Below are 27,287 nucleotides of genomic sequence, written 5' to 3'. Positions count from 1 at the left end.
GAATAGTCACCAGTTCAAAGCAGGCTGTCTAAAATGTGTAAAGCAGGGACGGATCTAGGATTTTTCGAAAGGGGAAGGGCAAATTTTCCCGAGGAAAAATTTGATAAGCAAAAAAAGTCTTCACTTTCATGGGAGGGGGACACACTTCTGTTTTAAGGACATTTTTATATTAAAAATGGATCTGCCAGTGATGTACAGATTGTTTAATTTGTACTGTAAAAAAAGGGCCATCGACATTCTGTCTGGGGGGAGGGGCTCAATATGTCCCTACCTCTGCACAATCCTGTGCTAGTAGTTTTAAAGTTCAGATAACAATGTTCAATATATAGTGTTTTTAGTTTGAAAAAAATCAAACATTTCATGTCTTTCTTTCTTCCTTTCAGGGATCTGTCCGAGAACAACATTACCACTTTGGAAAGGGGAACGTTTGACCAAGGATTGCATAGACTTCAGTACTTGTGAGTGAGAACACTATGGCCTATAAATCTCCTAAAAATCAGCAGTGTTATACATTGCCCCTCCTAATTGAATCACCACCTAAAATATTATGGTACAATTAACCGAGAGTGACACCACTGGCACGTGTCATGACATCAACTCCTTGCTCTTTGCTGCATAATATATTGATAATAGTTCATGTTTATAGTATTATATTCATTTATACATTAATTAGAATGTGCACCTTTTTTACCCGGACACTTACAAGTCATGTTCATGCGGTAAAGGAATACTAGTATAAAAATGTAGAAGTAATAGTTAGAAATGATTACAGACGCAAGGATTTCCATTAGCATTGATTTCGAATGTTTTAGAAAATAGGACCTGATTCCATGTGAAATAACATCTCTATTATGAATCACCAACGTGAGAAAAAGTTTTTGTTTTTAGTACTGGTCCCAGAATCTACACTTCCTTGTGAGTATTTGATGGAAAATACAGTTTCAACCTTTGATAATATTCAACGGTTTCAACCTACAAAGTTCTCAATAGTTATTACATACCCGAGCACAAACTCGGATCCATATAATAACACATACAGGAACAAACTGAAATCAAAATTTCAGTTTACTGCAGATGTGTAATTATATACACAGATTGTTACCATTCAAAAAAGTTTGTATGGCAACAATATGTTTATATGATAAATAAAATAAAATCACTAAAAACAACTACATTTGATGTAGTTCTCTCGAGTGATTTTATTTCATTTTATTTATGTCCCCCTAAAATTTCAGATATCTGAGGAGAAATGACATGAGATATATTGAAGATGGATCTTTCATTGGTCTACCGAAGTTACAACGATTGTGAGTTGGTTTAACCTGAATGGATTATATTTATTTACATTTGAATATTGATTTTACAAATTAATTCAGTACGGTTAGAATCAAAGTCACTTTTATTAAAAGCATACGACGATTGTGAGTTGGAAATTCAGTTACCATGATTTCTTTTGATATATTTTCTAGAATATTGATTTTACAATCGCCTTTATTGGTTGGTGATTTTTCTCTCAATATATTTTCGATTTAATTTAGCATGATTTCTGTAAAAAATCTATCTTTATTTTGAATATCTGTGCAGACAGATCAGTTGGTGCAATAGTCGGTAGAATACATTGCTATGTAGATTTTAATGATTTCACTTTCTTTTGAAGTTCATACCATTTCTTCTTTAATTCTTGCGATCTTTTTCGTTTACAGTTGTTTAGATTACAGTTTCAAATTCACAGTTAAATCAATATTGCATGAAAAGTCTTCGATATTTTCCTTTTTTAGATTTTATTACAGTGATTTCATTGCTTTATGCGGGCTCAGAATAGTTTACCTCTTTTACCAGCAAGTTCAACACAGTATATATATATATATATACTTATATATAAATATGTATATATATATATATATATATATATATATATATATATATATATGATACAAATTTTAGCATTTGTATAAGCCCGTCACTCTAACAAATATTCTGAAAATTTTAAAGAAATTATTTAAAGTTTCAAACAAGTTTAAACGTTTAAAAGATATGTCAAACAACTCAAAACAACGTCCCTGTAAAAATTAACAGCGTTCTAACGGCGCACGACATCAACTTTTTTTTCTGGAATTTCACTTGTATTATTGAATACAGATATCTAGACAGAAATGAGATCACTGTGGTTCACAGAAATTATTTTAGCAACTTGAAAAATCTTGTTTGGTTGTAAGTATTCTGTGTATTCATTCATTCATTTAAAAAAAATTATTCTTTGTTTATTCATATAGTTTTTTATTTATTCATACATTCTTGATTTATTTATTCTCTGTTTATTTATGTAATGACATATTCTTACTCTATTCATCTATTCTTAATTTACTCATGTATTCTTAATTTTTATTCATTACATTTATATTATATTTTTAATCTATTAATTTATTTTTACTCTGTTCACGTATTTTTCATTCATTCATTCATTCGATTATTTATTAATTTTCTTTTTCATATTTTATATTTTTTCTTTTGGTTTGTTTGGTATACTCCTTTCGTTATTACATATTCTTAGGAAATTATATGACAATTATGCTGCATATACTGCAGAGCGCTTAGAGACTTCTGACAAAGTAAGTATTAAGCGCTATATAAGCAAGTATAATTATTAATCCTGGACGGTGCCAAAATGAACATCTTCTGCAATATTTGTATTCATATTATTGATCCGATATAGCTCATTAAAATAACCAAAGCCATGACATCATGACCATATCGAATGCAAAGTATAACTATACACTGTACAAAATGTGGTGTTAATAGAGGATCACATCTTGAGGTATAAAAATTACACCCTCGATATTGAACATAACACTAAAGAGTGAAAATATAACAACCAAAGGTGTTGTAATAACGCATTTAGGTGTTAAACTAACACTGTCAATTTAACACCAGTGTAAAATAACTGGTGTTTAACACCACAGTTTTAGCTGTGCACCAGTCCTTGAAATCGTGATCACCGATTTTTCATTTCATGACTGTCAATTTCATGCAGAGAAACATTTCTTTTGATTTGCTGATAAGTACAATAACCTTCTTGAAACAGTGGTGACTTAGATTGCTTTGAAATGCATTCGTATTCATTCTTTTCACTATACTTTCTTAAGCAAGTCTCTTATTTTATGTAAATACATGTAGCATGTTTTGCCTCTTTATTTTTTGTTTCAATTTTTATCAATTAATTAATCTCTGCATGGATGTTTTCATTTTTGTTTCATAGTTTTATGTCACATTATACATGTTACATTGATGTACTTTCTGTATGCACTACATCATCCTTAGTTTGAAGAACAATAATATTAAAGATGGAGCTCCATTTAACAGGACATATTCGTTTACCCTACAGGGGATTTATTTAAGAAGTTGTTCCATCCAAATGTGTTTTCATGAAATCAATAGGCCTATAAAAATGTTATTTGAAAATATTTCACGAACTTAAATCAAACAAATGTTCATATTTTCTAGACCTTTCGTCCGAAGAAAAAAAGGAGAGAAATGAGACCGCATAGGCTGAGATCCATGATTTTCCTAAGGGGGGAGGGCAGATTTTCCCCGAGGAAAAATTTGACAAGCAAAAAAGAAAAAGAAGTTTTCAATAAAAAATAAAGGACATTTCATCCACGAAAAAAAATTGACAACCCCCCCCAAAACCACAAAAAAAGGTTCTTCGCTTTCAAGGTGAGGGGGGAGGGGGGCGGGCACACTTGGATTTTTGCATTACAAATTTTAATTGTGCCTCTCAAAGGGGGGGGGGGGGGGTTCGGGCAGGCTGTGTCCCCCTGGATCTGCCAGTGGGTCCACAACATCCTTAAAATCTAGTTGTTCCATCCAAATGTGGACACTAATCCTCAAGAGTTAGCATTTGTGTCGATTCTGGGCGACGAGCAATCTTGTCATCAAAATACTCGATCGTAATTTCACTTTGCACGTGAAGGTAGTTTGTAATTATGATTAATATTTTACCTTTAATGCTTTTTATTTTTCGTTCAGTAATAGATAAGAACATAATTCGATTGAGTTGAAATACGATTTATATTAGATAACAAATTGTTTTTGTTTGACAGAGATCTTGGTCACAATGATATAGAATGGATTGAATCGGGAACATTTCAAGATCTTGGAAACATCACAGACCTGTGAGTATAATCCCATTTGATTGGATTATTAATCAAAATGAATCATTATACATGTTCCATGTAAGTCTGTTTTCAATGACCTTTCAAGATCCTCTGAAACGTCAACAGATCCGAATTGAAAACAAACTCTTGATACAATTTATGGCTTCCACCCAGTTATTAATGTTGTATTCTAGTTTTGAAAATAAGTCATTAAAAACTGGAAACAAACTTGCTTGGCCATTCTATTTCATATACTTGTACAAAAATAATGAAGATTTCTTTTTGCCTGTAGTGTGAAGTGTCTGATCTCACCTATCCCGTTTCCACCCTCTTCTCTCTCTCTCTCTCTCTCCTCCCTCCCATGTCCACAAAATTTCTCTCAGGTCACAATTTCATTAGCTCCTTCCTCTTTTTTTTAAATTGCTATAAATATTTTTAATCAATTGACATTTATCGATTTTCTGTCACACAATCCACAAAAGGTTACTTCGGAATAACTGCATAAGCATGATTGAGGCAGGAGCTTTTAGAGGTCTCGACAAGATCACCGGAATGTAAGTCTTTTGAACCCTCGTGTAATTTAAGATATCCCCAATCATCGACCGTTAGACAATGGAAGAGTGCCATGCCCTTAATTACTTACATAAAACTCGTTTCATATTATGTAACTTTTTTTCTTTACAACTCTAATTAAATATCCCATGGAACTCCACAGAGCTGAGAGTGTCAGTTGTAACACATCGATCTTGAATGAACGTCTGAATTAGAAGATAAAAGAGGCAAAATCATCTTTAACCCTTTGTGCGCTGATGTTGCAGTGTTGCACATTCGTACTATTAAATTCAACAATCGTAATTATTAGTTTTTTGCCCCTACCATCAAATAAGATAAGCTAATCATCATGGCCGTTCTCAGACTTTTATTTGCGGGGGGGGGGGGTTCAGCAGCACACGTATACTTTTTCGAAAAAACTAAAAAATGAGGGGGCGAAGCGACATCACTGAGCTTGTCATTGGGGCGGTTTTGCCCTTTTTTAAAGTGAAATTGATGGATTTCTTGCATACTTTTGTAGATTCTTGAGAAAATTTTCATTAAAAAAATGTAAGTTGTGCAAAGAGTTAAAAAAATATTGTTTAAGTATGTGTATAATACGCCTAATTCTGAGAATAAAAGAGTTATTTTTGAATAGCAGATATTAAACCGCGATCGTGGTGGTATCTTGATAAATTATACACAGTGTGAATATAAGGGTGTTAAAACAGATACCAGCTGATATTCCATTGGGGATCACAGGTGTGAATGTAGCCGGATTAGACACTCTAAAACCATAGAAATCATGGCAAAGAGTGTAAAAGTAACAGCAAAAGATCCTCTTGGTGTCATTACAACACCTTTAAGGTGTTGTAATGACACCAAGAGGATCATATCCTGAGGTGTTAACATTACACCGTAGAAATCATGCCAAAGAGTGTAAGATTAACAAAAGGTGTTGTAATGACACTTATAGGTGTTGAAATAACACCGAAGTTTATAATCTTTAAAATGAATAGTGTGGTCTTTTATACCATTCAACACCAAAAATTTGCTGTGTCTTGCAAGCCAAAGCCTCAAACGTAAAGAAACGTTTTATCTATCTCATTCAATTTTAGTACTTGAAAATACTCTTAAATCTATCAGGATATCATCAGATGGGATAATTGCCTAAGAAACAGAGCACGAAAGAAATTTACATTTAGTTTTAGAATATTCTCACCAAATTTGGAACTAACAACATTATAATAATTATTTTTACCCTTTTTGCATCGCCTGAATAAAGTTCGACAGATTAAATCATTAATCAATTAGTTATTATATGATATAAGACTGGAATAATGTTCCCGTTCACTTCATTTTTAAAACACTTTTTTAAAGCTTTTGAAAATATTTTTAATGCAATTTTCCAGGGTTTTATTTTAACAGGAGATGTAGCTTACATTCCTGAAAATCAAATCAATGTCTACAAATTATTCATTTAATGTGAAAAGAATTCTTTTTAATTTTGCAGATCTTTTACAGATAACAAGATCAAAGAACTCCATAAAGGAATGCTTGATGGACTATCAAGTGTGGAATGGATGTAAGCTCATGTTTTAATATCCCACTCCCTTCACTGTTCTGGCTTGGTTATGTTCCATTGCACAATCAATATTTAAAGGAAAAAGATAATCAGAATTGTGCTTTACTCGACCCAGAATAACCCTATAGTAGCCTCAGTTAAAGCAGGGGGTATATGATATAATAATATGCTTATGGGCTTTATTAATATGTTGATCTAAATGTGACGCGCAATGTTTTAATTTTCTTCCAATCAATTTGATGACCATCGTGTCTTGTTTATAATTTAGGTTTATGATTTCTGACGAGCAATCATCATGCCTCACTAAAACCATAGAGCTCTCTGTAATAGCTCCATGCTCAAACCTCATGCATGTTGCCCTTCAAGGCAGTGCCATTATAGTCATTATCATTACTTTGTTTGTATTTTTTTTCCAGATCATTTAGACGTAATCCGCTATCGTACATAAAGCCTGGCACATTTGACAACACGACACAAATCAAATACCTGTAAGTAAAGATAATAATGCTTAATACAGAAGTAAGTTTGGTAAATGATTTTAAGCATCTTATTAAAGCAAGATTGATGTTAATCTCATATAACGAATATAGAGAGAAAGTAGGGAAAAAGCTAAATTGGCTTATTCGGCATTTAGCGTCTGCCTGTCGAACCAAATATCGTAATGGGTTCGAGTCCACCCCGGGCGGATGACTATTTAAAGCCAGTGCGTTGTGTGTAAACGACTCTCCCCTGTTCCATAGATGCAGGCTATGATACATGAAAAAAACTCTCTGTCCCTGGGATAGGACGTTAAATGGAGGCTCCATGTAGAGGAGAGTCACTACATCTGCACGTTAAGAACCCACTGCACTATTCGTATAAGAGTAGGGGGAAACCCTGGTGTAGTGGTCCACCTGCACTCCCCCATCAGTTATATCGGGAGGAGAGACCTGCGGGTCACAATGATTTAGTTCGCTTTTCGCCTCTCAGGCACAGGTGACGCCAAACAACATTATCTCAGAGTTATATTTCTTGTTATACTGGAAGTAATGATTGACGAATGTTTGAAGGAAACGTACCCAAATTGCTGATGAAATCTGTGCGGAGCTTATACAGTGTGTTGTTTGCTCATAATTTCATGTTGTATTAGGCATAAACGGTAGCACACCGCCGCCACCGAAAGGGTAGTTTTCCAAGGATAAGTGAATCAGAAGATGTGTTTTTCGTTCACAAAATAATATCTTGCAATATTCATTTTGAATTGTTTATCTTGTTTTATTTTCAAGACTACTGGTGGAAGTTCAACTAAACTACTTGGATCCTGACATGTTCAGAGGGATCGAGAATCTCCAGTATCTGTAAGTTATGACTTCACGTTCGTTTCAATTATTGATCGCAACACTCGTTAACTAATGCAGCGTCCAATGATTAATAAGTACAATTCTTAAAACCATCAATCTATCCATAACACATTTATGCATGTGTAACAAGACTTCATAATGTTATGAATGATTAACCTTTACTTATGCTGCAGTCACATTTTCCCTGCGGCGGTCGTACGCCGAGTCGAAGACAACCGTTTATTACTTTTTTACCTATTTTTTTGTTTTAACCTATTTAAAACGGCTGTTTTGGACTCGCCGTACGGGAAATGTGACTGCGTTGTAACTAAGATACGGCGGAAGGTTCAGGTAAAGAATTGATCTGTGCATGCAGATTAGGTTGGACCATGCGTAAATCGAGTTTTATTTGAATCTTCTGTCCGCTTTGCCATCCGTACTGATTTCGATAGCGCCACTTTGTCTTCATATGCAGTCTTTGCTAAAAAAAAAGAAGATTGAGGAACATTGATCAGAAGTGACCTCACAAACACTTAGATCCTTAAACTCTGCCAAAACGTGAACTGAGAGGTGTTTCATAAAGCTGTTCGTATAGTTACGCACAACTTTACGCACGATTGGACATGAACTTAGGTGCTAAGTGAGCTACATAGGGATAGTTTGACACATGAAAAGTCACCAGTCGTGCGTGGTCTTGCGTAATTTTACGAACAGCTTTATGAAACACCCACCCGTTTTAGTAAAGAAAAGAAATGAACATCTGATTTTCTAGATTTAGAATTGAAAGAACATAGGTAACAAGTGTCATTTCTTATCAATTCTTAGATCCACTGATGACTATCGTCTGTGCTGCCTCTTTGATAATAGTGATGTCTGCTCTGTAGCACAGATGTCCTCTCTAGATTCCTGCACCAGACTCATGCCTAATACTGTCCTTCGAGTCGCCATGTGGGTCCTAGGATTAGGCGCCCTATTCGGCAACACCATGGTAATCATCTTGCGATGTCGTAATAAGCGAGCAACGAACACGAGAAACCGCGAACAGGTATTCTTCATTTCGAATCTAGCCATCGCTGATTGGATCATGGGTATCTTCATGATCATCATCGCATCAGCTGATCTCTACTACGGAGAGTATTACTTCCTTGACGCGCCACACTGGAGAAGCTCCGGACTCTGTAGATTTGCAGGTGTTATTGCAATCTTATCAAGTGAAAGTTCTGTGTTCTTCCTGACCATCATCACCGTTGATCGTTTCCTGAGTGTGGTGTTCCCGTTCAGCAAATTTAAACTCCAAAGCCAATCAGCGCGCGTTTGTGTCGTCATCACGTGGGTTATTACAACCATCCTGAGTCTTGGGCCCGTCGTCATCGGCTCTTTCGTGCCGGGGTTCTACGGACTCTCTGACGTTTGCATCGGTCTGCCCCTGAGTGTGGATTCAACAGGAACCGGAATTCTCGTCTACGATTACACCCTTGCTATCCCAGTCTTTACGCCCAACAATGATGGGAGCCTTCAGCCATCTTGGATTTATTCTATCGTACTCTTCTTAGGAATCAACCTCGCCTGTTTTTTGTTCATCCTCGTCTGTTACATCATAATCTTCATCCAGGTGAAGCGGTCCGCAAGCAGTATCGGCAAGGAGCGAAGCACGGGATCTCCCCAGGAGGTGAGGATCGCCATTAAGATGGCTGTCATCGTCGGCACTGATTTCTTGTGTTGGATGCCAGTCATCATCATGGGTATCCTCTCCCAGGCTAGACTGGTGGAGCTTCCAGTCTCCCTCTACGCATGGTCGGCAGTTTTCATCTTACCCATCAACGCCACCCTCAACCCCTATCTCTACACTTTTACAGAGTTCATTGGCCAGAAGCGGAGGAGAGCTAACGTGAGTCAGAAATCAATGATGACAAGTAGCACAATGGCTTCGAGTAGGAAAAGCGAATACGAATCAAGAATGTAAAGTTGTAAAATCATCGTCTCTGAAGCAAAATTAAGAGAGAAGTCGTAAATTCTTAATATTTTCTGATATGAAATAAGACAGTGTTCGCTCAATGATTTCGTTTGTTGCATGTTTTCTTATCTTTCTGTGGTTGTGCAAAATTATCTCAAATTGATAAAGACAAACTTTGGCCTACTCCTTGTCGCCTGTTTTTAAGTGACAAATTTTTAGTTTGTGTAAATCCGGGGTGTAAATACGTTAATACTTTGGTTTGTTATGAAGATTAATATTTGTGATCTTACTAAGACAAAACTGCATAGAAACGACGGCATACCTTCGCTACATATTGGATGTCTTGTGTGAGACGAAGACTGGAAGTCATTATGAATGTGATCGGAATAATTATGATGAATGAATAAGTGTTTGGTTCTGCAAGATTGGAAAACGGCTTTAAAACGGACACATTGAAACGTTTTGCCTGCACTCAAATTCGTTTGCGAAAAGCTTTAATATGTCCAATCTTAGTGCTATTTTCCGATAACCTTGTGAGCGTGATATGTCAAAACCCTGTTCAAAGGGTGATGTGATGATGATGTATTTTGTAAGTATGCTTTAATACAAAAAATGCGTTTGACATTCCGGCTGACATCAATGCAATATTACCATTGTGACCTGTATTATAGAAGTATCTTTGTTTCATTGGTTAGATAGTGATATTCTTGAATAACACCTAAACTAAGAAGAATATTTGTGTGCTTCTATGTCCACCATTTTCCTTTAGCACTTTTGTTGTAAATTTTGGGTCATAATTTGTTAGGTTTTCTATTGGGCCTGAGTGCAAAAGAGCATAAGCACAGTAAGATATTGTTCACATAGATTACTCGATATCATATATAGATATCCTTTCAGTGATCACCATTATTACAGTTACTACTCCAATCCACCAATTGGCTATATAAGCAAGATCTTGATTGAAGCAAGCCAGACTTAAATGCTCCTAATGGAATGAGGGTCAGGAGAAGAAGAAGAGAGAGACTTAAGGTGGCAGCGGTGGGAAGCAAAACCCGTTCTAGAATGACCGGGTAAGCTAATGGAAAAATAAACAGCTTCAACTAGTCGCGTCTCGCTCTAATAATTTCTGAATATACGTTTCAAGTAATGTAATGTAGATTTTCCAATGCTTCCCAACTGTTCTTTTACCCCATTCCAGAACTGAACTTTATCTTTCCTTTTGTGATAGGTCCATGGTCATGTTAGCAATCAAACACCCCATTCCCCTATTTCCAATTTTATCCCTAGTTTCAATTTTATCCCTAGTTTCAAGCAAGCTCACCTTTCCGGCTAGTTCATCGAAGGTTCATATTAATGAGTTTCAATAGACGTCATCTGTTGACGTACTGAGCCGATTAATTTTACTTCCTGCAGATAAGGATTGTTTGGAACTGGCATTTCCCTCATCACTGAAATCTTTAAAACAACAATAAAGTTAGCCTAGACCTTGGATAAACTCGCATTCATGGACGACTTGTTTCAATTCGGATGAGTACATAGATACAGCCTGACAGGGACAACCATTAATGATAGAGGTAATCTTGGAAAACCCATAAAGGCAGGAGACCATTGATCAATGGCTGTAGATCGATGTTTGCCACACCCCACAGAAACCTATTAAACTTGCAATTTGTAATGGCAACCCGAATCATGTTTATAGAGCTGTAGAGATTAAAGATGATCATTCTGCAGGTGACCGTCCTTAATTGTTCGTGTTTCGGAAAGAGATGCTCAGTCTAAATTTTTTTTTTACAGAGGTTGCTGGTGTAATTTTTAAGTGTAAAGCAAGCAAAAAAAAAGGGATTCACTACAAAATGTAGGCCATTTTGGTTACATTTCTTCATTTTGCCATATCTACCAGAATTCCAGGGGGTGCTGCCTATTTAAAATAATACACGCAACACCCCCGCTCCCCAGCCACATGATGTTCCCTTTTCTTGCACCCCCTCCCCCCATTAGCGTGCCACGGATGCAGGTACATCCATTAGAACTGGGCGTTGTGGCGTGCGCCTGTAATCCAAGCTATGGGGAAGTTACAAATTGATGCAGAGGTTCGAGCCATGGTCACGTCTTTCGGATGGTGACGTGAAAGGTCGGTCCCAGACGTAAATAATCATATCTGATGGATACACGTCTGACAAAAACTCAAATGCACACAGAGAATCTACCTCGGTAATCATTGTAACCGCATCAAATGGTAGCAATTGGGTCTAGGAGTTATACTGTGCTCGGCAAGTCATAGAATCTGATGTTTGTATACTAGTTAATACATTTTCAGGGATTCTAATGATGACAGTATGTCATTTCTCGCCTTTCTTTTACAGTTAATTAGAAATCATGTACATATTTCAACGATATTTCATATCACAGTTTCTTTAAGTTATGAAATGTATGTTATGTAAAATAGGAAAGAAAATGAAGAAATTTTTATCTAAAAAGTGATTTTAAAATTCTTGCTGCGTATCAGAAGTGTCCAGCTGTAGATCTAAAATTATTTATTCTTGAAGTATGAAATCAGTGTAATTTATGAGTGAAATATATATTATTGTCATTTTGTGTGAACAGTGAATTCAAATATTAATAAAAAGCAAAATAATGAAAATCAAATATGTTTATTGAATTGAATGCTGATTTTTTTTTCGTAAACTTTAATAGGGCAATTCGTCCGAGCAGGTTTCCTTTGCCCATGCCAACAGACATTCTGGGAAAGAATGACCGTCGTTAATTCGAAAGAGTTTTGACTTGGGTTTGACAACAGTAAATTTTTTGAAATGGGAAAAGTAAAACGAGTCTTTCAGTGATTGTCTTGCCTTTACGAAGTTCGGCAGAGACCTAGTAATCACTTTTCCCCTTGGTCTGTTAGTTTGTTACAAAAATGTTAGTTTTTGTTAGTCAATTATGTCCATACATATGGTACATAATTCATGATCCTTGTCTAATACACATTTGCGTTGTCTTCATTCCCTTATTTGTATATAAATTTAAATCATCATAAGGCATTGTTACATATACCTACAAAACTTACACCAAAGGACATATTGGCATTGAAAGGTAATTTTGCACGTTTTATTGATCGCGAGACAGGTGAGACTCGTTGTTCGTGAACCACATAAACAATTGAATTCGGACAAAATTTTTTTTGTGTATAATTATACATTTAAGCCTGGAAGGGAATTCCGTGTCTGTAAACCAATAGTCTGTAACGCCTAATAGAGATCGAGGCTGGAATTTTATAGATGAAGTAGAAAACGAGAATGAAAATAAAGAGCGTTTTAAAGAAAAATGAGAGGGGGGAGGGTGAGAGAAAAGGAAGATGAATAAAGAGGGTGAGAGATGTTTGGGGGAGAGTGAAAGAAACAAAAAGAGAGAACAAATTTGGAGAGGGATATGGAATCATTTCCCCTCTACACTCCCCACACACCCATTATTCTGCTCCAGGGCCCCGTCCTATACGAAGAGTTACGATCAGATCAACCTCTAATGTATGGATATCCATCAGTGTCATACTTTTTTTTCTACAGGAAATTTATCCAATGCCTTTTGCAAACAAAGAGAAGCACCCTAACTTTTCAAGAAAGCAGTGAATGTATGAATAAACAGCATAAACATTTATCTTCAGTTCTTCTTAATTTCTTTTATAATTTCCTAAAAAGCGCCTTGAGCACTCTAATTTGGCGCGATATAAGTCAAACTATTAATATTCAGATTTTTTTTGAACAAACATTTTAGATGTTGACGTTGCTTGATTTTCATAGTAGTGGTTGATTGGATCAATCGCAACTCTTTGTAAGACGGGGCCCAGGTTTCACTGACACTCGGATCTCCTTTACCATGTTTACACCACCTCTTCCTTCCATTTACACAATTTAATTTTGTTCCCTCTTGCATGTTTCTCTGATACTGGACTTTTAAAAGCTTTGATTTATCCACACAAACTTCTCTTCTTTCAAAATATAGATTCCTCCCAAACCTCTTCTACTCTAAAGTTTAGCCCTCCTTAAATGACCCACCTGTCTCCACAAACATCTCGAGTCTTTCAGCTTTATCGTCTTACACAATGGATGATATTGATTTCAAGTACGGTTTAAGCCGTGTTGTGAAAACACCAACCACAGCACCATATTTAAAATTACCCAATCTCGCTCTTCCACAAAAGTTTCTGTTCTAGATACCCACTAAGCCATCTCTCACTCCACCCCCAATTTTCACTCGTCTTCGGTTCTTAACATGATCTCTCTTTCTACTCCACTCTTGAAGAATTATTGTCGATACCGCCTCCAAACCACTTTTTATCACTACTTTTTTTCACCATCCCCTCGCTCTCTATCCCATTTTCTCTACAACTTCTACACACCTTCAACATAATTAATATTCAGATTTTTTTCTTCAATTTTCGTTATCTTTTATTTGGTTGTTTCATTTCTATACAATCCAATTAAATGTAAATGTAGGCAAGAACTTTAGTAAGTAGTACACAATAAAAACGATATAACAAACTGTCGAAAATGATTACGATGATAATGAACATAATGAGCAGATTTCTTCATTAATAGATCTACAAGGCTTTGTTATTTACAAGGTTATTTACATATTTCATTAATGGAGAGTCTAATAGACATGCCATTGTTTTATGATAGATTAATTTCAAATAGCTAAACGTACACTGACCAAACCTCTGAAGGTACACGTATTACACAAAGCCACAATCTGCAGGAATATATGTACATTTACAGCAAAATATCCCTTTTCATATTCTCAAGGTTAGCACATCAATATTGAGTTTCACTTTTTATTAAAAAAAATATGTCAATGTTGGTTCCTATCTGGGATAAAAACAATTTCTAACAAAATGATTAAACAAAACAATCTCGTCCATACGTGATTCCTAAAACCAGGGATGGATTAAGGATTTTCCAAAGGAGGGGGGGGGGGCAAATTTTGAGGAGAAAGTTTTTTGAAAGCCAAATAAAAGAAAAATTTTCACCCACATATTTAGGATATTTCGTACAAAATTTGAAAAGCAAAAAATTAAAAATAAAAAAGGCCTTCAATTTCAAACGAGGGGGCTCATCTCGGTTTTAAGGACAATTTCACACAACTTTTCATTTTTCTTCTCGAGGGGGGGGGGGGGGGGGCACGTGTCCCCTGTGCTCCCTCTGGTTTCGCGCCTGCTAAAACGTTGGCATACTTTCCATCCGACGAGAAGAGTGGAAACTTTTAAAACATGAACATGTTTAATACTAGCAGTCATGTTATATATTACATGAATTCATAAATGTTTACCTCGGTATATTCTTTATGGTCAGGTTTTGCGTCTTATCATGGGGCGGATCAAGGATTTCTTAAAAAAAAAACGGTAAAAAATGGGTTTTCCCTCGAAAACAAATAACCAAATTGCCTTCAAACATTAAAAAGTAAAAAACGATTAAGTCCCCCTCCCCAAATTTGACATCAAATGGAAAGAAAAGAGGCACATCCCATAAAAGGGAGGTGCATAATTATAATGCACTGACTTTGGTTAAGAGAAGGAAGAATTGATGTTCCCTCAAGCCCCCTGTATCTGCGCCGTGTCAGACATACTTTGAGGTACGTCGACTGAAATTGACCGATTTAGCCTATCCAAAGAAAATACAACCTGGAGAAAAAATGTTCTGTATACCTAGATTTAGTTCAACAAAAAAGAAAGACAACCCAATTGTCTTGATTTCTATCATGTTCATAATTAAAGCAAAATGCAACTTCTTCAAATAATAATAATTCCCAATGTTTGTTATTATGATAACAGGGATCTTTCTTGTAGCACATTCCTATCGCATTCTTTCAATCCACATTACATTAGATTTATAATGTAGTAGCTCGCCTGAGTAGCAATTGTGCTCTGTGTTTTTCTTTGCGAACCTCATTCATGAACGTTTGAAGTTTTCCTCGAATTCTCTCTCTCATTGACTGAGGATATGAATCAAGTGATTCCTGTAGGCCATCAAAAGACCATTCCTCAATAAGATCCTGTAAAACTTCGTTCAGACTCGTATTATCTTCACTGGGAGAAGAATCTCGCGTTGACACAAGTTTGGGGAAGGAGTCATCAATGAAGAAATCTCCTTCAAGGTCAGCAAGCATCTCATCAAAGGCTGTAACGCTTCCTTTCTTTGGCTTCGTACTCTTGGGGGTACTTGAAGACAATCCTTTGGGTTTCTTCTTTCTTCTCTTCAAGCTCAAGTTACGCAAGACACTACTGAGAAGAGACGCGGACGAGTTGGATCTAGAGGCGTGAGAAGAGTCTGAACTGCACTCAGGAGATTCACCGTCACTTTCTGTAAACGATGAGTCGGATATTACACGAGGGCTATTTTGTCCAGGTGTTGTGCTCCCTTTCCTTCTCTTGTTCTTCTTTGAAGCAAATAATTTTCTAAAGCTACCCATCCTTTCTATTGTTTTGGATCTCTCTATGCTTTCCATCGTTCCGGTATCGTCATGTTCCGAGGTGTCTAGAGAAAGGTTTTCTGCAACATCATCCAACATGCTCAGAACAGCCCTCGTTCTTTCTGATCTGGAAATGACAGGAGCAGCAAGCAAGTCGCCTAGGTGCCTCGACTTTTCTGCACACGAAGGACAAGGAGAATCTGAGGGTTTTGTTTCTCTGGATTTCTTTTTCAGCGACGATTCTCTTCTGCTAAAAATCTGGTGGTGTTTGGTGACTGCCCCATCAGATAAACACTCACGCATTATTTGTTTTGAGTCACTTGTACAATAGCCATCTGTTTTTCTGCTCTTTTCCAAACCACGAGACTCGGAACTACGCTCTTTCTTTGGTGTAAGTCTTTTCACCAAATGCTCTGCCTGATACTTGTTTCCATCATTCTGTTCATAAGGAAGAGCCTGTGACTGACATTCTCTTCCTTCCACTATTACATTGGATAATTGTCTGTCTACTATGCGAGAATCTGTTGTTTCTGATTTCAAAGATTTGGTTTCAGACATAACATTAACCTCTTCATAAACTTGCTTAGACTCTTGGGTTATCATATCTCCGTGTTTCTGCGTCAAAACTTCGTTGTCGGGAATAGCCAGTGGACTCTGCTTATCCTCCGGTGCTAATAGCATTCGAGTATCTCTCACTCTGGAGCGCACTCGATGTGAATGATGTTTCTTCCTACTGCTCGGAGACATCTTGACGTTAATCATTATCTTGTTTTTCACTATATTGTCGCGTGTGCTTTCATGATCATCACCTCCTGTCGAAGCCCCAATATTATCCCCATCAATTGCATTGACAAAAGCCGTGTTCACCCAGATACCACGATCTGAAATTCGACAAGATACGTCCGTCCTTCCTTTACCTTGGCTCTCTGATTCAACAGTTACTTTCCTGCTTTTTGATGACACGCTTCCATCTGAAAACGAGGAGCTTGGTCGGGACATCACTGATGAACTATAATCGGTACTACATGAAGATTCTCCAGAATACATACCATGAGGATGGCTTGCACTTTTCTTTCTTGGTATCACGTTCAGCCTGCCTGGAGAGTTTCGAGAAAATGTTGCAATCTCCTTGGTTCGATGTTCCTCCTTCATTTGGATGCATCTGTTTCTATCTGCTCTTCTCACCTTTATCGAATGCTCAATGAAAGGTTTTTCCAGACTTTCTTGCTTTTCTGACTCTTCTGTAGGGTTCTTCTTTTCGTGTTTGGATTCATTTATGTTCTCAGTACCACCATTGTCTCTGTGTGTCTTGGCATTTCCGTTTTCGTTCGGTCGTTCTAACGCTCCGCTAGCTCGGGAAAACCCCTCTATACTGTTTTCCAATATATCATCCTTTTCGCCGTCTTTCTTCTGATCACTGAGATTAATTCCATTTTCCTGATCAGAATGGGAATTCTTGTTTTCATTCAGCTTTAACTGTCCATGCACATTGAAGCTACTTGAACTTACTGACAAACCATTTTTAATAGTACAAGAAGTGTCACAGGAGCTCTGACTTCTGGCAGTCAACTGACTGCTCCTTTTGCTGACCAGTGACCTCTCCTCTGCATAGGAATTGAAATCATCCATTATGGAGTTGGCAAGAGTTTTGACATTCGCTAGCTGTTCGCGGATATAGGATATACCCGAAAAGGGAACGTCTGAGAGACTCAGCGCCGATGAGCTGGTGGAACTGGAATCACCTTGCAGATCGCTGGCATTCACGTTTTCTGCAAATTGTTCTTCAGATTTAGACGTATTTGACAGTAATGCCCCACTTTCATTTTGGGTTTCCATCGTTTCTTCATCACGGTCTTGTTCGTTGATCTCATCTTTTTCAGCATCAGGTGAGGATTCAATCTTCCGAAGTTCTGGTTCATTCTTCTCCTGCACAAACTTCTCTCCTTCTGACGGAATCGACTCCAACCCTCTGGTAGCGTCTTCGACAACATTCTCATTATCATCATGATCATCTGTCTCTATGTGTGTAGACGAATCTTCTCCTTCAGAGGATTGCTTGCGAAGGATCTTTTCACCTACACCATTGATGCCAATAATGCCATTCATTATTTCACTTCCTTCAGTTACCCTATTCTCCTCTTTTCCTTCGTCTGGAAAACTCTCAAAGTCGGAAACTGGTGTGGTTTCTTTTTGACTTTTGAAAGGATTAGCACTTGATGTTTGAGGTATACTTGAACTTCTTAAAGGGTTCACATCGCCTTGTGACACGGCCGCTATGGAAGTTGGAGAGTTCACTTCTGATTTAATCCCAGGAATAGCAGACTGAAAGATCTCTCTCATATCTGCAAGCTGTTGTCGCATAAAGGTAATGCTGGATAGAGGAATGTCACTCAGACTGCACGCAGAAACAGAATCCTCGTCATTCTGACTATCCCTTCCAGACGACAAGGACTGAGAGGAAACTTCATGTGACGTTGCAGGATAATCATCGATACATGTAGAATCATATATCATTACTGCGTTTGCAACTACTTGTTCTACAACACTTGATGCAGAGAGTTGAAGTTGGTAATCTTCCTTTGACTTTTGTCTAGATAGGAATATGTCCTGCGTAGGGGTCGGAATGGAAGTGTCGGATCTTGAATCTGATTTTATAGTGGTTTCCAAGGAAGCACTTGCAGGCAACACGGCATACTGCTTACCCCAAACTGCATTCGTTACCGCGGAAGCTACTACTTTTGAAGCAAGGACGTGTAACTTCACTTCATCTCTTTTTATCCATTCAGTCATATCATCACCATGAGACGTATCATTGTCACTTCCGCCATCGCACTGTGTACTTTCATCTTTTCTTTTCACCTTTTTTACATCAAGGTTTTCACGTAGGAAACTCCAAACCGTCCAAGACACACTGGTCATAATGCTCCACATTTGACTTATCGTTTCTGCTGCAAATATTGATACACGTGATGCGGCTGTAATCAATCCAGTCAACTTGCATGCTTTGGGGTTTTTGACCATTTTATTTCTATCCGTTTTCATGCTAGCCTCGGGTAAGAGATGGCGTGGTTCCTCCGGAGGAACTGGTTGTCTTCTCGTATGAATGTTGTCATCATCTGGAGTGTTATCAACTCCTGCAAGGCATGGAAAGAAAGCTCGTTCAAGACAAATCATCAATGCCTCTTCCCCTTCATCTCTAATTTTACTTTGGCTTTGCTCTTGTAATTCAGGGTCACTCAATCCTGTATTGTCCTTAGCTAATGGGCGGTCATACCTTGCGAGACAATAGCGCGGTGGAGATATCCAATGCATAGGTACGGGTTTTTCTCTTCTTTCCTCTTGAATTCCAGGGAAAAGGGCTAACTCCATCTGCAATGAAAAATCTTGCTCATCTGTCAATCTCCTGATTGCAACATTAACCAAAATATCGGCAAAAACTCTGGCGACTGCATTCAACATGACGAACTGCGTTATGTCATTTGCGAAAACAACTAAATCGAACTCATCCTTAGCCCGTAGAGGTTCAATTTGAATTTCCGGGCTTGTTTCTGAAGATGAAAGCTCTGGCTCATACATTGGGAGACGTTCAGATTCTACTGAAGATACTGAAGTGTCATTAGTGATCAGAGTATCTTCAAATACCATTCCATTTTTGTCCAAGTCGATCATAAACAACCGTTCATCTGAGGATGGTATGTCGCCATATAAAGTTGAAGATTCGTTACCCGTTGTCAAAGAACTTGTCTCTTGCATAGTTTCCTCTCTTGATTGAACATCAGATATAGAATCACTATCCTCGTCTTCTGCTTCCTTTGAAATATCCTCACTTGATTTTTCATCTTCCAATAGGACTGGTAAAACATCAATTTTCATATAATCTCTCACTGGCTCTTCAAGCACCTCAATTTTGTCTATATCACTATCTAATGTGTCTTCTACATGTTCTTCGAGACCATCTGTCATGTTTTCACCAGATGTGAAGTCTCTGTCCTCACCCACATCTGACCTGAACGTGGTTTTTGTAAAAGATTCATGAAGTATTGTAGGAGTATCCCGCGCCAGTCTATCGATAATATATTCATCCGATGATGTTGTCACACTGTCACTATCTTCATAATCAGTCGGTGACGGGTCACTCCTAAGCAAGGCCTCCGTGAGATTGATATTACTTAGGAGTTTGGAGGATTTATCGGAAGAGTCTGTTGTGAATATTTCTTCACCAGTTCGCGAATGAATAGCTTTAGTGATGCTCTTATTAGAAGATGACGTGTGGGTATACTCTCCAGTAGTATAATCTGAATGAGACTCCGATTCGGTTTTATCCGATTGGTATGATCCATACCATCCATGTTCGTCGGCGGAACCAGTCGGTGTGAAGGTGACTCCTGAAGTAGCAGCTGTCTTAGATTCCGCAGAAGAAGCGATGCTAGTGCTATACACATCGGATGATGGAACAAAACTATTTTGAGACCTTGAAGTTCCTTCACTCTTCCCGCTTTGATTAAAATGAGTAGAAGCATTAGACGAAGCATTTCCATCTGAAGAAACCAGAGACGAATAGAAGTCAACTAGAGGATTGATGATAGGTTGACTTGATCCTGTTCTGAGCACGGCAGGGAGATCTCGAGGATCTATACCTGACCTCTTCGAAGATGACATTCCACTTTCCAATGTACTTGAACTGGAAGAAGGCATATCTAAACCGAGAGTCAATTCCTCACTTTCACTGGAAGTGGTGAACTCACCTGTGGAGCCAATACTCGTTAGCGTAGATTTCAAATCTTCTTCGTTTGTTTCTGATGCCATCTTTGAGCCCATATTGGTGTCTTGTAACTCAAACTTAATCTCGTCGGATAGGGCAGTTTCAACACCAAACTCCTCTTCCGATGAAGAAATACTTTCAAAATCTTGTTCCGTTGTTCTTGATGTCATTGTAGAACTGACGGCACTGCCCTGTAATTCTCTTCTTCGATCACTAGAGTGGGCAGTGTCATAACCCAATTTTTGTGATGTTGGAAAACTTTCGAGATTAGAAGACGTCGTACTTATTGACTCAGAGATGGTTTCCTCCAGTAACTCACTTCCTATCTCACTTGATTGACCAGTTGGAGATACCTCACTTGATTGGCCAGTATGAGATATAGTTCCAAGATTAGATGATGCATTACTCACTGACCGAGAACTAGATTTCATTTGTGAATCCATCCTTGGCTCACTTGATCGTTCGGTGTTGGCCCCCGATTTCTCTGATGATGTTTGCAATTTTACAAAATCGGAAGACATCTTACTTTCTGTCTCAGAGATGGTTTCCTCCTGTAACTCACTTCCTATCTCAAATGATTGGCCAGTTAGAGATACCTCACTTGAATGGCCAGTAGGAGATAAAGTTCCGAGATTAGATGATGCATTACTCACTGACCGAGAGCTAGATTTCATTTGTGAATCCATCCTTGGCTCACTTGATCGTTCGGTGTTGGCCCCCGATTTCTCTGATGATGTTTGCAATTTTACAAAATCGGAAGACATCTTACTTTCTGACTCAGAGATGGTTTCTTCCTGTAACTCACTTCCTATCTCAAATGATTGGCCAGTTGGAGATACCTCACTTGATTGGCCAGTAGGAGTTATCGATTTCGTTGTTCCGGGATGAGATGATATATTACTCTCTGACCGAGAGCTAGATTCTATTTGTAAGTCCATCCTTGGCTCACTTGATCCTCCGGTGTTGGCTCCCAATTTCTCTGATGGTGTTTGAATTTTTCCATAATGAGAAGACATCATACTCGCTGTCTGAGAGATGTATTCCTGCTCTAGCTCATTCTCTAGCTGACTGGTCTGACTGACGTTGACACTTGATTTCCTTGACGATGTTTCAATCGTTCCTAGATCAGAAGGCATCGTAGACCCTGACTGAGCGCTAGGCTCAACATGGCCAAATTCTTCAACGGTACTTTGTGTTCTGTCGCTTTCACTAACCTTCCGGCTTTCACTCACAACACGAACTGAACCACTGTAAGCTGTATCAGTCTTTCCCAGAGCATCAGATTGACCAGTTGAGGATTGCAAATCAGGTGATAACATATCACTGAATTCGTCAAGCGAAATGGACACGGCTTTCTGCAACATGTTCTTTACGTCATTCCTAGTGCCCAGATTCCATCCATATCCTCCAAGACCCACCTTAGCGCCTGGTATCTTACCCATCATGCTTGGCCTAAGAGTTCCCATTTGGCCATCAGAGGAAACGTCCGACATGCCATCAGACGGCGTGTCAATTCTTAGCGATCTTAATGATCTTTTTATTTTCTTCTTGTGCTTTCCAGTTGTATCCAGCCGCCTTTCATCGTAGAATGAACTGGCAGCAGATTCTTCCACGGTATCATCCGACAGAGTATCTGAAGTCTCTTCTGATGATAATTCACTCTCCTCTGATGTTTTAAGACGCTTTCGCTGACTTGGACTATCCACATCCGACCTACCTATAAATGAAGCCGTTTCTGATGACTCATAGCTAAGATCACCTGAAACTTTCCCTAACGTTTCGCGATCCGAGCCAATCGCTTGTTGCCCACTTGCTCCCCTTGTGTCTATAGATGACTCTTCGATGCTCTGCGTGAATTCTTCTATTGCATCACCCAATAATGATTCGAGTTTTCTTTTGGCAATTTGTGGCGGGGTTTTCAAAGGTTTGATTTCTGCTTTCTGCTTCTTGATTTGTGCTCTTTCTAGATTTTCATCAGAGCCACGTTTTAGAGGAGACCTTTCACCTGTCTTCGTGTATGATAAGACTTCTCCTAAAGAATGAAGGGAAGAACAAAGATAAAATGGTCTAAGTTGTTGGATACAGGATATGTTTGGATTTGCATTTGCCTTTTGTACACTGAAGCTGGTAGCGTGGTGGATCGTCAAGGTCTCAAAGCAAAAATAATGTTATTATTCACTCATTTTCATTTCAATTCTACAATTACTTATTCATTTATTAGTTTGGTTATGAATCTATTCATCTTTTATCTATATCATTATTTTATTTATAACAACTATTACATTTTGAAGTGAGTGCGTGGGATGATTGAAACTTAAAACTCGACAGTGTTCCCTGGAGCTGGAGATAACTGAAATTCATGGAACACGTTGACATCTTCCTTAGATCGTTGCATTTAAACTGTACATTACTTGTTTGATACAGGTATCTTGAGGTGAAAATGGTGAAATCGCAATGACGAAGCCATTTATAGCAAATTACAATAATTGGCTGCACTTTTTAATACCATAAAGGGCTTATTCAAAATGATTGATGATTCGCGGTTGGGTTCATTGATGTGTCTTCCCATTTTTTTATTCATCTTTAACCATAAAAAGACATTTTTCGCGATAAATCCTCCGCGCAAATTTTTTTGACCGCGTCGCTCGCTGACTTTTTACTTTCAAGTCTCGCGCAACTTTTGAGACCAAAATTGTGACCCCCGGGTACGCGGTTCCGATATTACGCAACATTTCGTAAGTGCATGCAGACCAAAAATTACTCAAAAACGTGAATTTGTCTACAAATCCAATGCAAATAGTGTTTTTATCCAAAATTCATAAATGTATCATTATTTTTCCTTTTACTGCTTAAAATCAATTAAATTTATCTTTTTTATGGTCAAAATAAATTCCCCGACAATTTCCATTGAAAAAACAATAAAAACAAAAAGTCGAAAAACAAAGAAATACATGAGAAATTTAGAAAACAATAGAATATATAAGAAAATAAATGTGATGTTGAATTTTTTTAAAAATAAAGTTGATCAGATGCCTATCTAGAGTATGTGAAACAAAAATTAGCATTTCAGGGGCATTATTTTATTAATTAGAGCAAACCTATGATTTTACGCATAAATTAGCACAATTAATGAGACATGAGATTTTTTTTTATGTTATAGTTTTGTAGATAATGCCATGGGTAATGCGTGTGCCAATTTTCGTCGCGATCGCGCGATCGACGGCCGAGATCATAAGGGGGGGGGGGGGCTGAATCAGCCCCCCCAGTCTTCTTAGGCTTCGAAATAGCCCAGTCTTTTTAGGGTTAAATACGACGATATGTATCATTTAACGCGACTTAGACTTTGAAAAATATGATGAGTTGAAAAGCAATTGCATTGTTTCTTTATGACCTGCTATAATATTTAAAGGTAAATGCTAGTTTTGGTAACGACATCAAAATGAGTTCGTACAAAATCCAATGAAATGACCACCAAAGTGTCTGTTTGTATAAATAAAACGCATGTGCCTAAGGATTCTGGAAGAAATTGTGTAATTGCTGAGAAATCAGCAAATAAGCACTGGATTCGGGTAGAGCGTAGGGCCCAACGCTCTAAGCAATAATTATACATTGTCCCACGTGCGCTTATCTGTGTTGAGGATCTTCGGTGTGAACATTTTTCAGCGTAGATTTCAAGATTTCACAAAGTTCAGATAATGTAACTGTACCAGATCTAGATCCTCGATGATATACTGACAATTAAGCCTTGTTTTACAGACTTTCTCATGAAATTAGTGTTTACTGCAACTACTGGAATTTCTCTTTAATGTGACGGCGCGCCGCCGCGGCGGTCCTCCAATGAAATCTATTTATAAGGTCAAGCAAGAAAACTCATGGGAAGGAGAAGGATCAACGGTTCACAATTACAGGCATTTCTGTAACAAGATAATAAAACATTACCGGTATTCAGATAAAGCTTTACCCCAAATTTTACTTGGGATTACTTACCATGATCTTGAACAAATCGAGAAGGAATAAGTATCTTGTTGTTGCTCTCCGGTCCAAACAATGTCGCATATTCGTGCTGATGTACAGTTTTAAAAATAAAGGGGTTAGCGAAAAAGGTGAGGTGTGAATATCTCAAAATAAACCATGGTACTTAGAACGATCAATCCTCTATCAAAGTGGCTACAATGTTATGCATTTACTTTATATGTATACGGTATGACAGCTTGTTACCGTATCACCATCATTGAAATGGTCTGTTTAAAGTTGCCACAAAACACAAGAGGCTTAAATAATTTTGTGTATGATTATGAACAACTGTATATCAATAAATCATATTCTACCTTTATTTTAAACAAATTATGTATTACTGACCCCTAAAAGTTCCATGGCCAAGAGAGAGAGAGAGAAAGAAGGTGAAAAGAAAAGATCAAAGTGTTACAATGTGATATAATTTCCTGACTATTATGTCAAAACCTATCGCATAATTAAATTTCTTATTAAGGGTGAACGTTTTGCTCGCTAACAACTTTTTATTTTTTTCCATTCGGCATATTGTAACTCAAAAGTTCAACCTCATTACATCACCGGTGAAGATCTTAGGAGCGTTTTATGCCCGGTTTTATGAAAGATTCGTCGGACGTTTGTTACGATCTTATAAGCGAATCGTGCTTATAGTGTAACTCGCCGGGTAAAAGTGTTATATTGCAAATATCTGGTGAGCGTTTCATGAAAGGACGTGTCGGATGTTTTACTCGACAAGTCTTGTTTAATTCGACAGTTACTATAGGAACAGTGCTTCTCAGCCAATCAACATCAAGGAAAGTTGTCAGATCTGACAATGACCTGTCGGATGACAAAATATGTTGTAAAACGCTCTCCAGACAGTTACCATTGTAAAAGTGCTTGTCAATCTATATCCAGACGAGTTTTCAGATCTGACAACTTGTGGGACAGAAATGTTGATGAAATTACGCTGGTCCGACTTACCTTGGATAGAAAGGCTGCAACATCACTATCATCACTAGTCACAAGAGGGCTACTTGTTGAAGAGCATGGTTTGATCTCTTTCTGAAGTTGTTGTACCGAATCATTTTCTCGGTGCTGATCCATTTTCTCTTCCTGTCCATTTTTCTCCACGATCAAACTTCCATCTTGCTCCTCTTCAATCTCTTCACATTCTTCTTCTGTTTCTAAAATAGTGTGTAGATTCGGAGATCCGGGAGGGGTACGAATGAAGTCGGGAATCGGATAGTCTTGCTTCGGGGACAATAGTTCCTCATCGGATGGGAGTACGTGTTCTTCTGCTGGTTTTGCCTGTTTGTGTAAAAAAACCCCGAAGAATACATGTAGATTCGGTACACGGGGAAAAAAACCATAAATATGATTAAAGTACCAAAGATCATCAACATGCATGTTTTATGATGAACTTATCTTTCACTTTCAATCATTTTCTTTTCAGATTATAGAAAAGTAGGTGATATTTAAACTAATTACAGGTGCGTGCCTCTCATACAAGGATTTTTTTTTTGTGTTTTAATAGTTTTTTTTATAACTTTTTTTATGGTGGCCCCTCCATTCAACGTCATGTTTGCCAAAATACTCTATCTTTTACCTCTATGAATAGTTCTGATTGTCCTTGAACATTGTGATACTTTGACAGTGAACGGATTTTTTTGGAACGGATAATGAATTGATCTCCAATCTCGGCTGCCTGGTTAATATCTTCCCCAATGAGATCTTTGTCTCCTTTACACTTTGTGATACTTTCTTTATGTTCTTCCTGTAAACTCACATTCTATTTTAACTCCTCATAACTCTTTTTAATATTACCAATTTTCATGCACCCCTGCTTATTCCGGGGGGGGGGGGAATTCTCTCGAAACTTTAAAAAAAATGATACGCCAAATGCTTGCAATTTGTTTTAAGCCACTAGATTATTTTCATATTCCATGTTTCATCTTTAGAATTACCACAAACTCACAATCGATTTTCGGGCGGCCACTCGGGGTAGGGTGGGGGGGGGGGGTGGTTGGGGTCGAACGTGTCGCCCCTCTTATTCCACTTTTTTTCTACCGCAGCCTCAGATAGGAGTAGCTATAGGTCATCTGAAGGGCCTAGTCTCACAGAATCGTCGCTCATCATCATAATGATTGGATTGCATTTTTATTTTGTCTATTTTGTCTTTCCCTTCATTCACTGTTGTTCCAAGATATGCGATTTGTACACCTTACACATTACACCCTGTGTAATCATACCTCGGCCTTGGATGACTTTTCATGCAGACGCCTTCGGCATGGGGGTTCTCGCCTGTCATGGAGTCCGCAGATCACGTGATCGTCGGACGACGAGGATGACGATGATTTTCCCGTCGAATCTTCATCCAGAGCTCGAAGAATACCCATGAGCACGGAGGCAAGGACAGGGTGCTTCGGATCGCTTCCTTGACGCTGGGCAACATCCATGATAGAGCACTGTCAATCAAACAATTACATTTTTACTATGTTTGTGTATACCTAAAGCTATATGTCCGGAC

The 27,287-nt window shown here is 37.9% G+C and overlaps 1 protein-coding gene across 2 annotated transcripts in view; it reads left to right on the top strand.

Moving 5' to 3' along the window:
* LOC121429598 (G-protein coupled receptor GRL101-like) overlaps positions 1 to 12,008 on the top strand; it is a 42,927-nt gene extending 30,919 nt beyond the window's left edge. The window contains exons 7-15 of one of the 2 annotated variants that reach the window (XM_041626707.1): positions 384 to 458; positions 1,236 to 1,307; positions 2,140 to 2,211; positions 4,101 to 4,172; positions 4,637 to 4,708; positions 6,199 to 6,270; positions 6,687 to 6,758; positions 7,536 to 7,607; positions 8,415 to 12,008. In XM_041626707.1, the coding sequence (XP_041482641.1) occupies positions 384 to 458; positions 1,236 to 1,307; positions 2,140 to 2,211; positions 4,101 to 4,172; positions 4,637 to 4,708; positions 6,199 to 6,270; positions 6,687 to 6,758; positions 7,536 to 7,607; positions 8,415 to 9,552 (1,717 nt within the window). In that variant the 3' untranslated portion in view covers positions 9,553 to 12,008. The remainder of the gene's footprint in view (positions 1 to 383; positions 459 to 1,235; positions 1,308 to 2,139; positions 2,212 to 4,100; positions 4,173 to 4,636; positions 4,709 to 6,198; positions 6,271 to 6,686; positions 6,759 to 7,535; positions 7,608 to 8,414) is intronic. The other variant, XM_041626708.1, reaches the window with a different exon arrangement.
* Positions 12,009 to 27,287: the final 15,279 nt, after the last annotated feature.

The sequence above is a fragment of the Lytechinus variegatus genome, chromosome 16 (assembly GCF_018143015.1).
Source record: "Lytechinus variegatus isolate NC3 chromosome 16, Lvar_3.0, whole genome shotgun sequence".
Taxonomy (NCBI): Eukaryota; Metazoa; Echinodermata; class Echinoidea; order Temnopleuroida; family Toxopneustidae; genus Lytechinus; species Lytechinus variegatus.
Note: the sequence above shows the minus strand (reverse complement) of the source record. Positions and strands in the feature narration are given on the sequence as shown.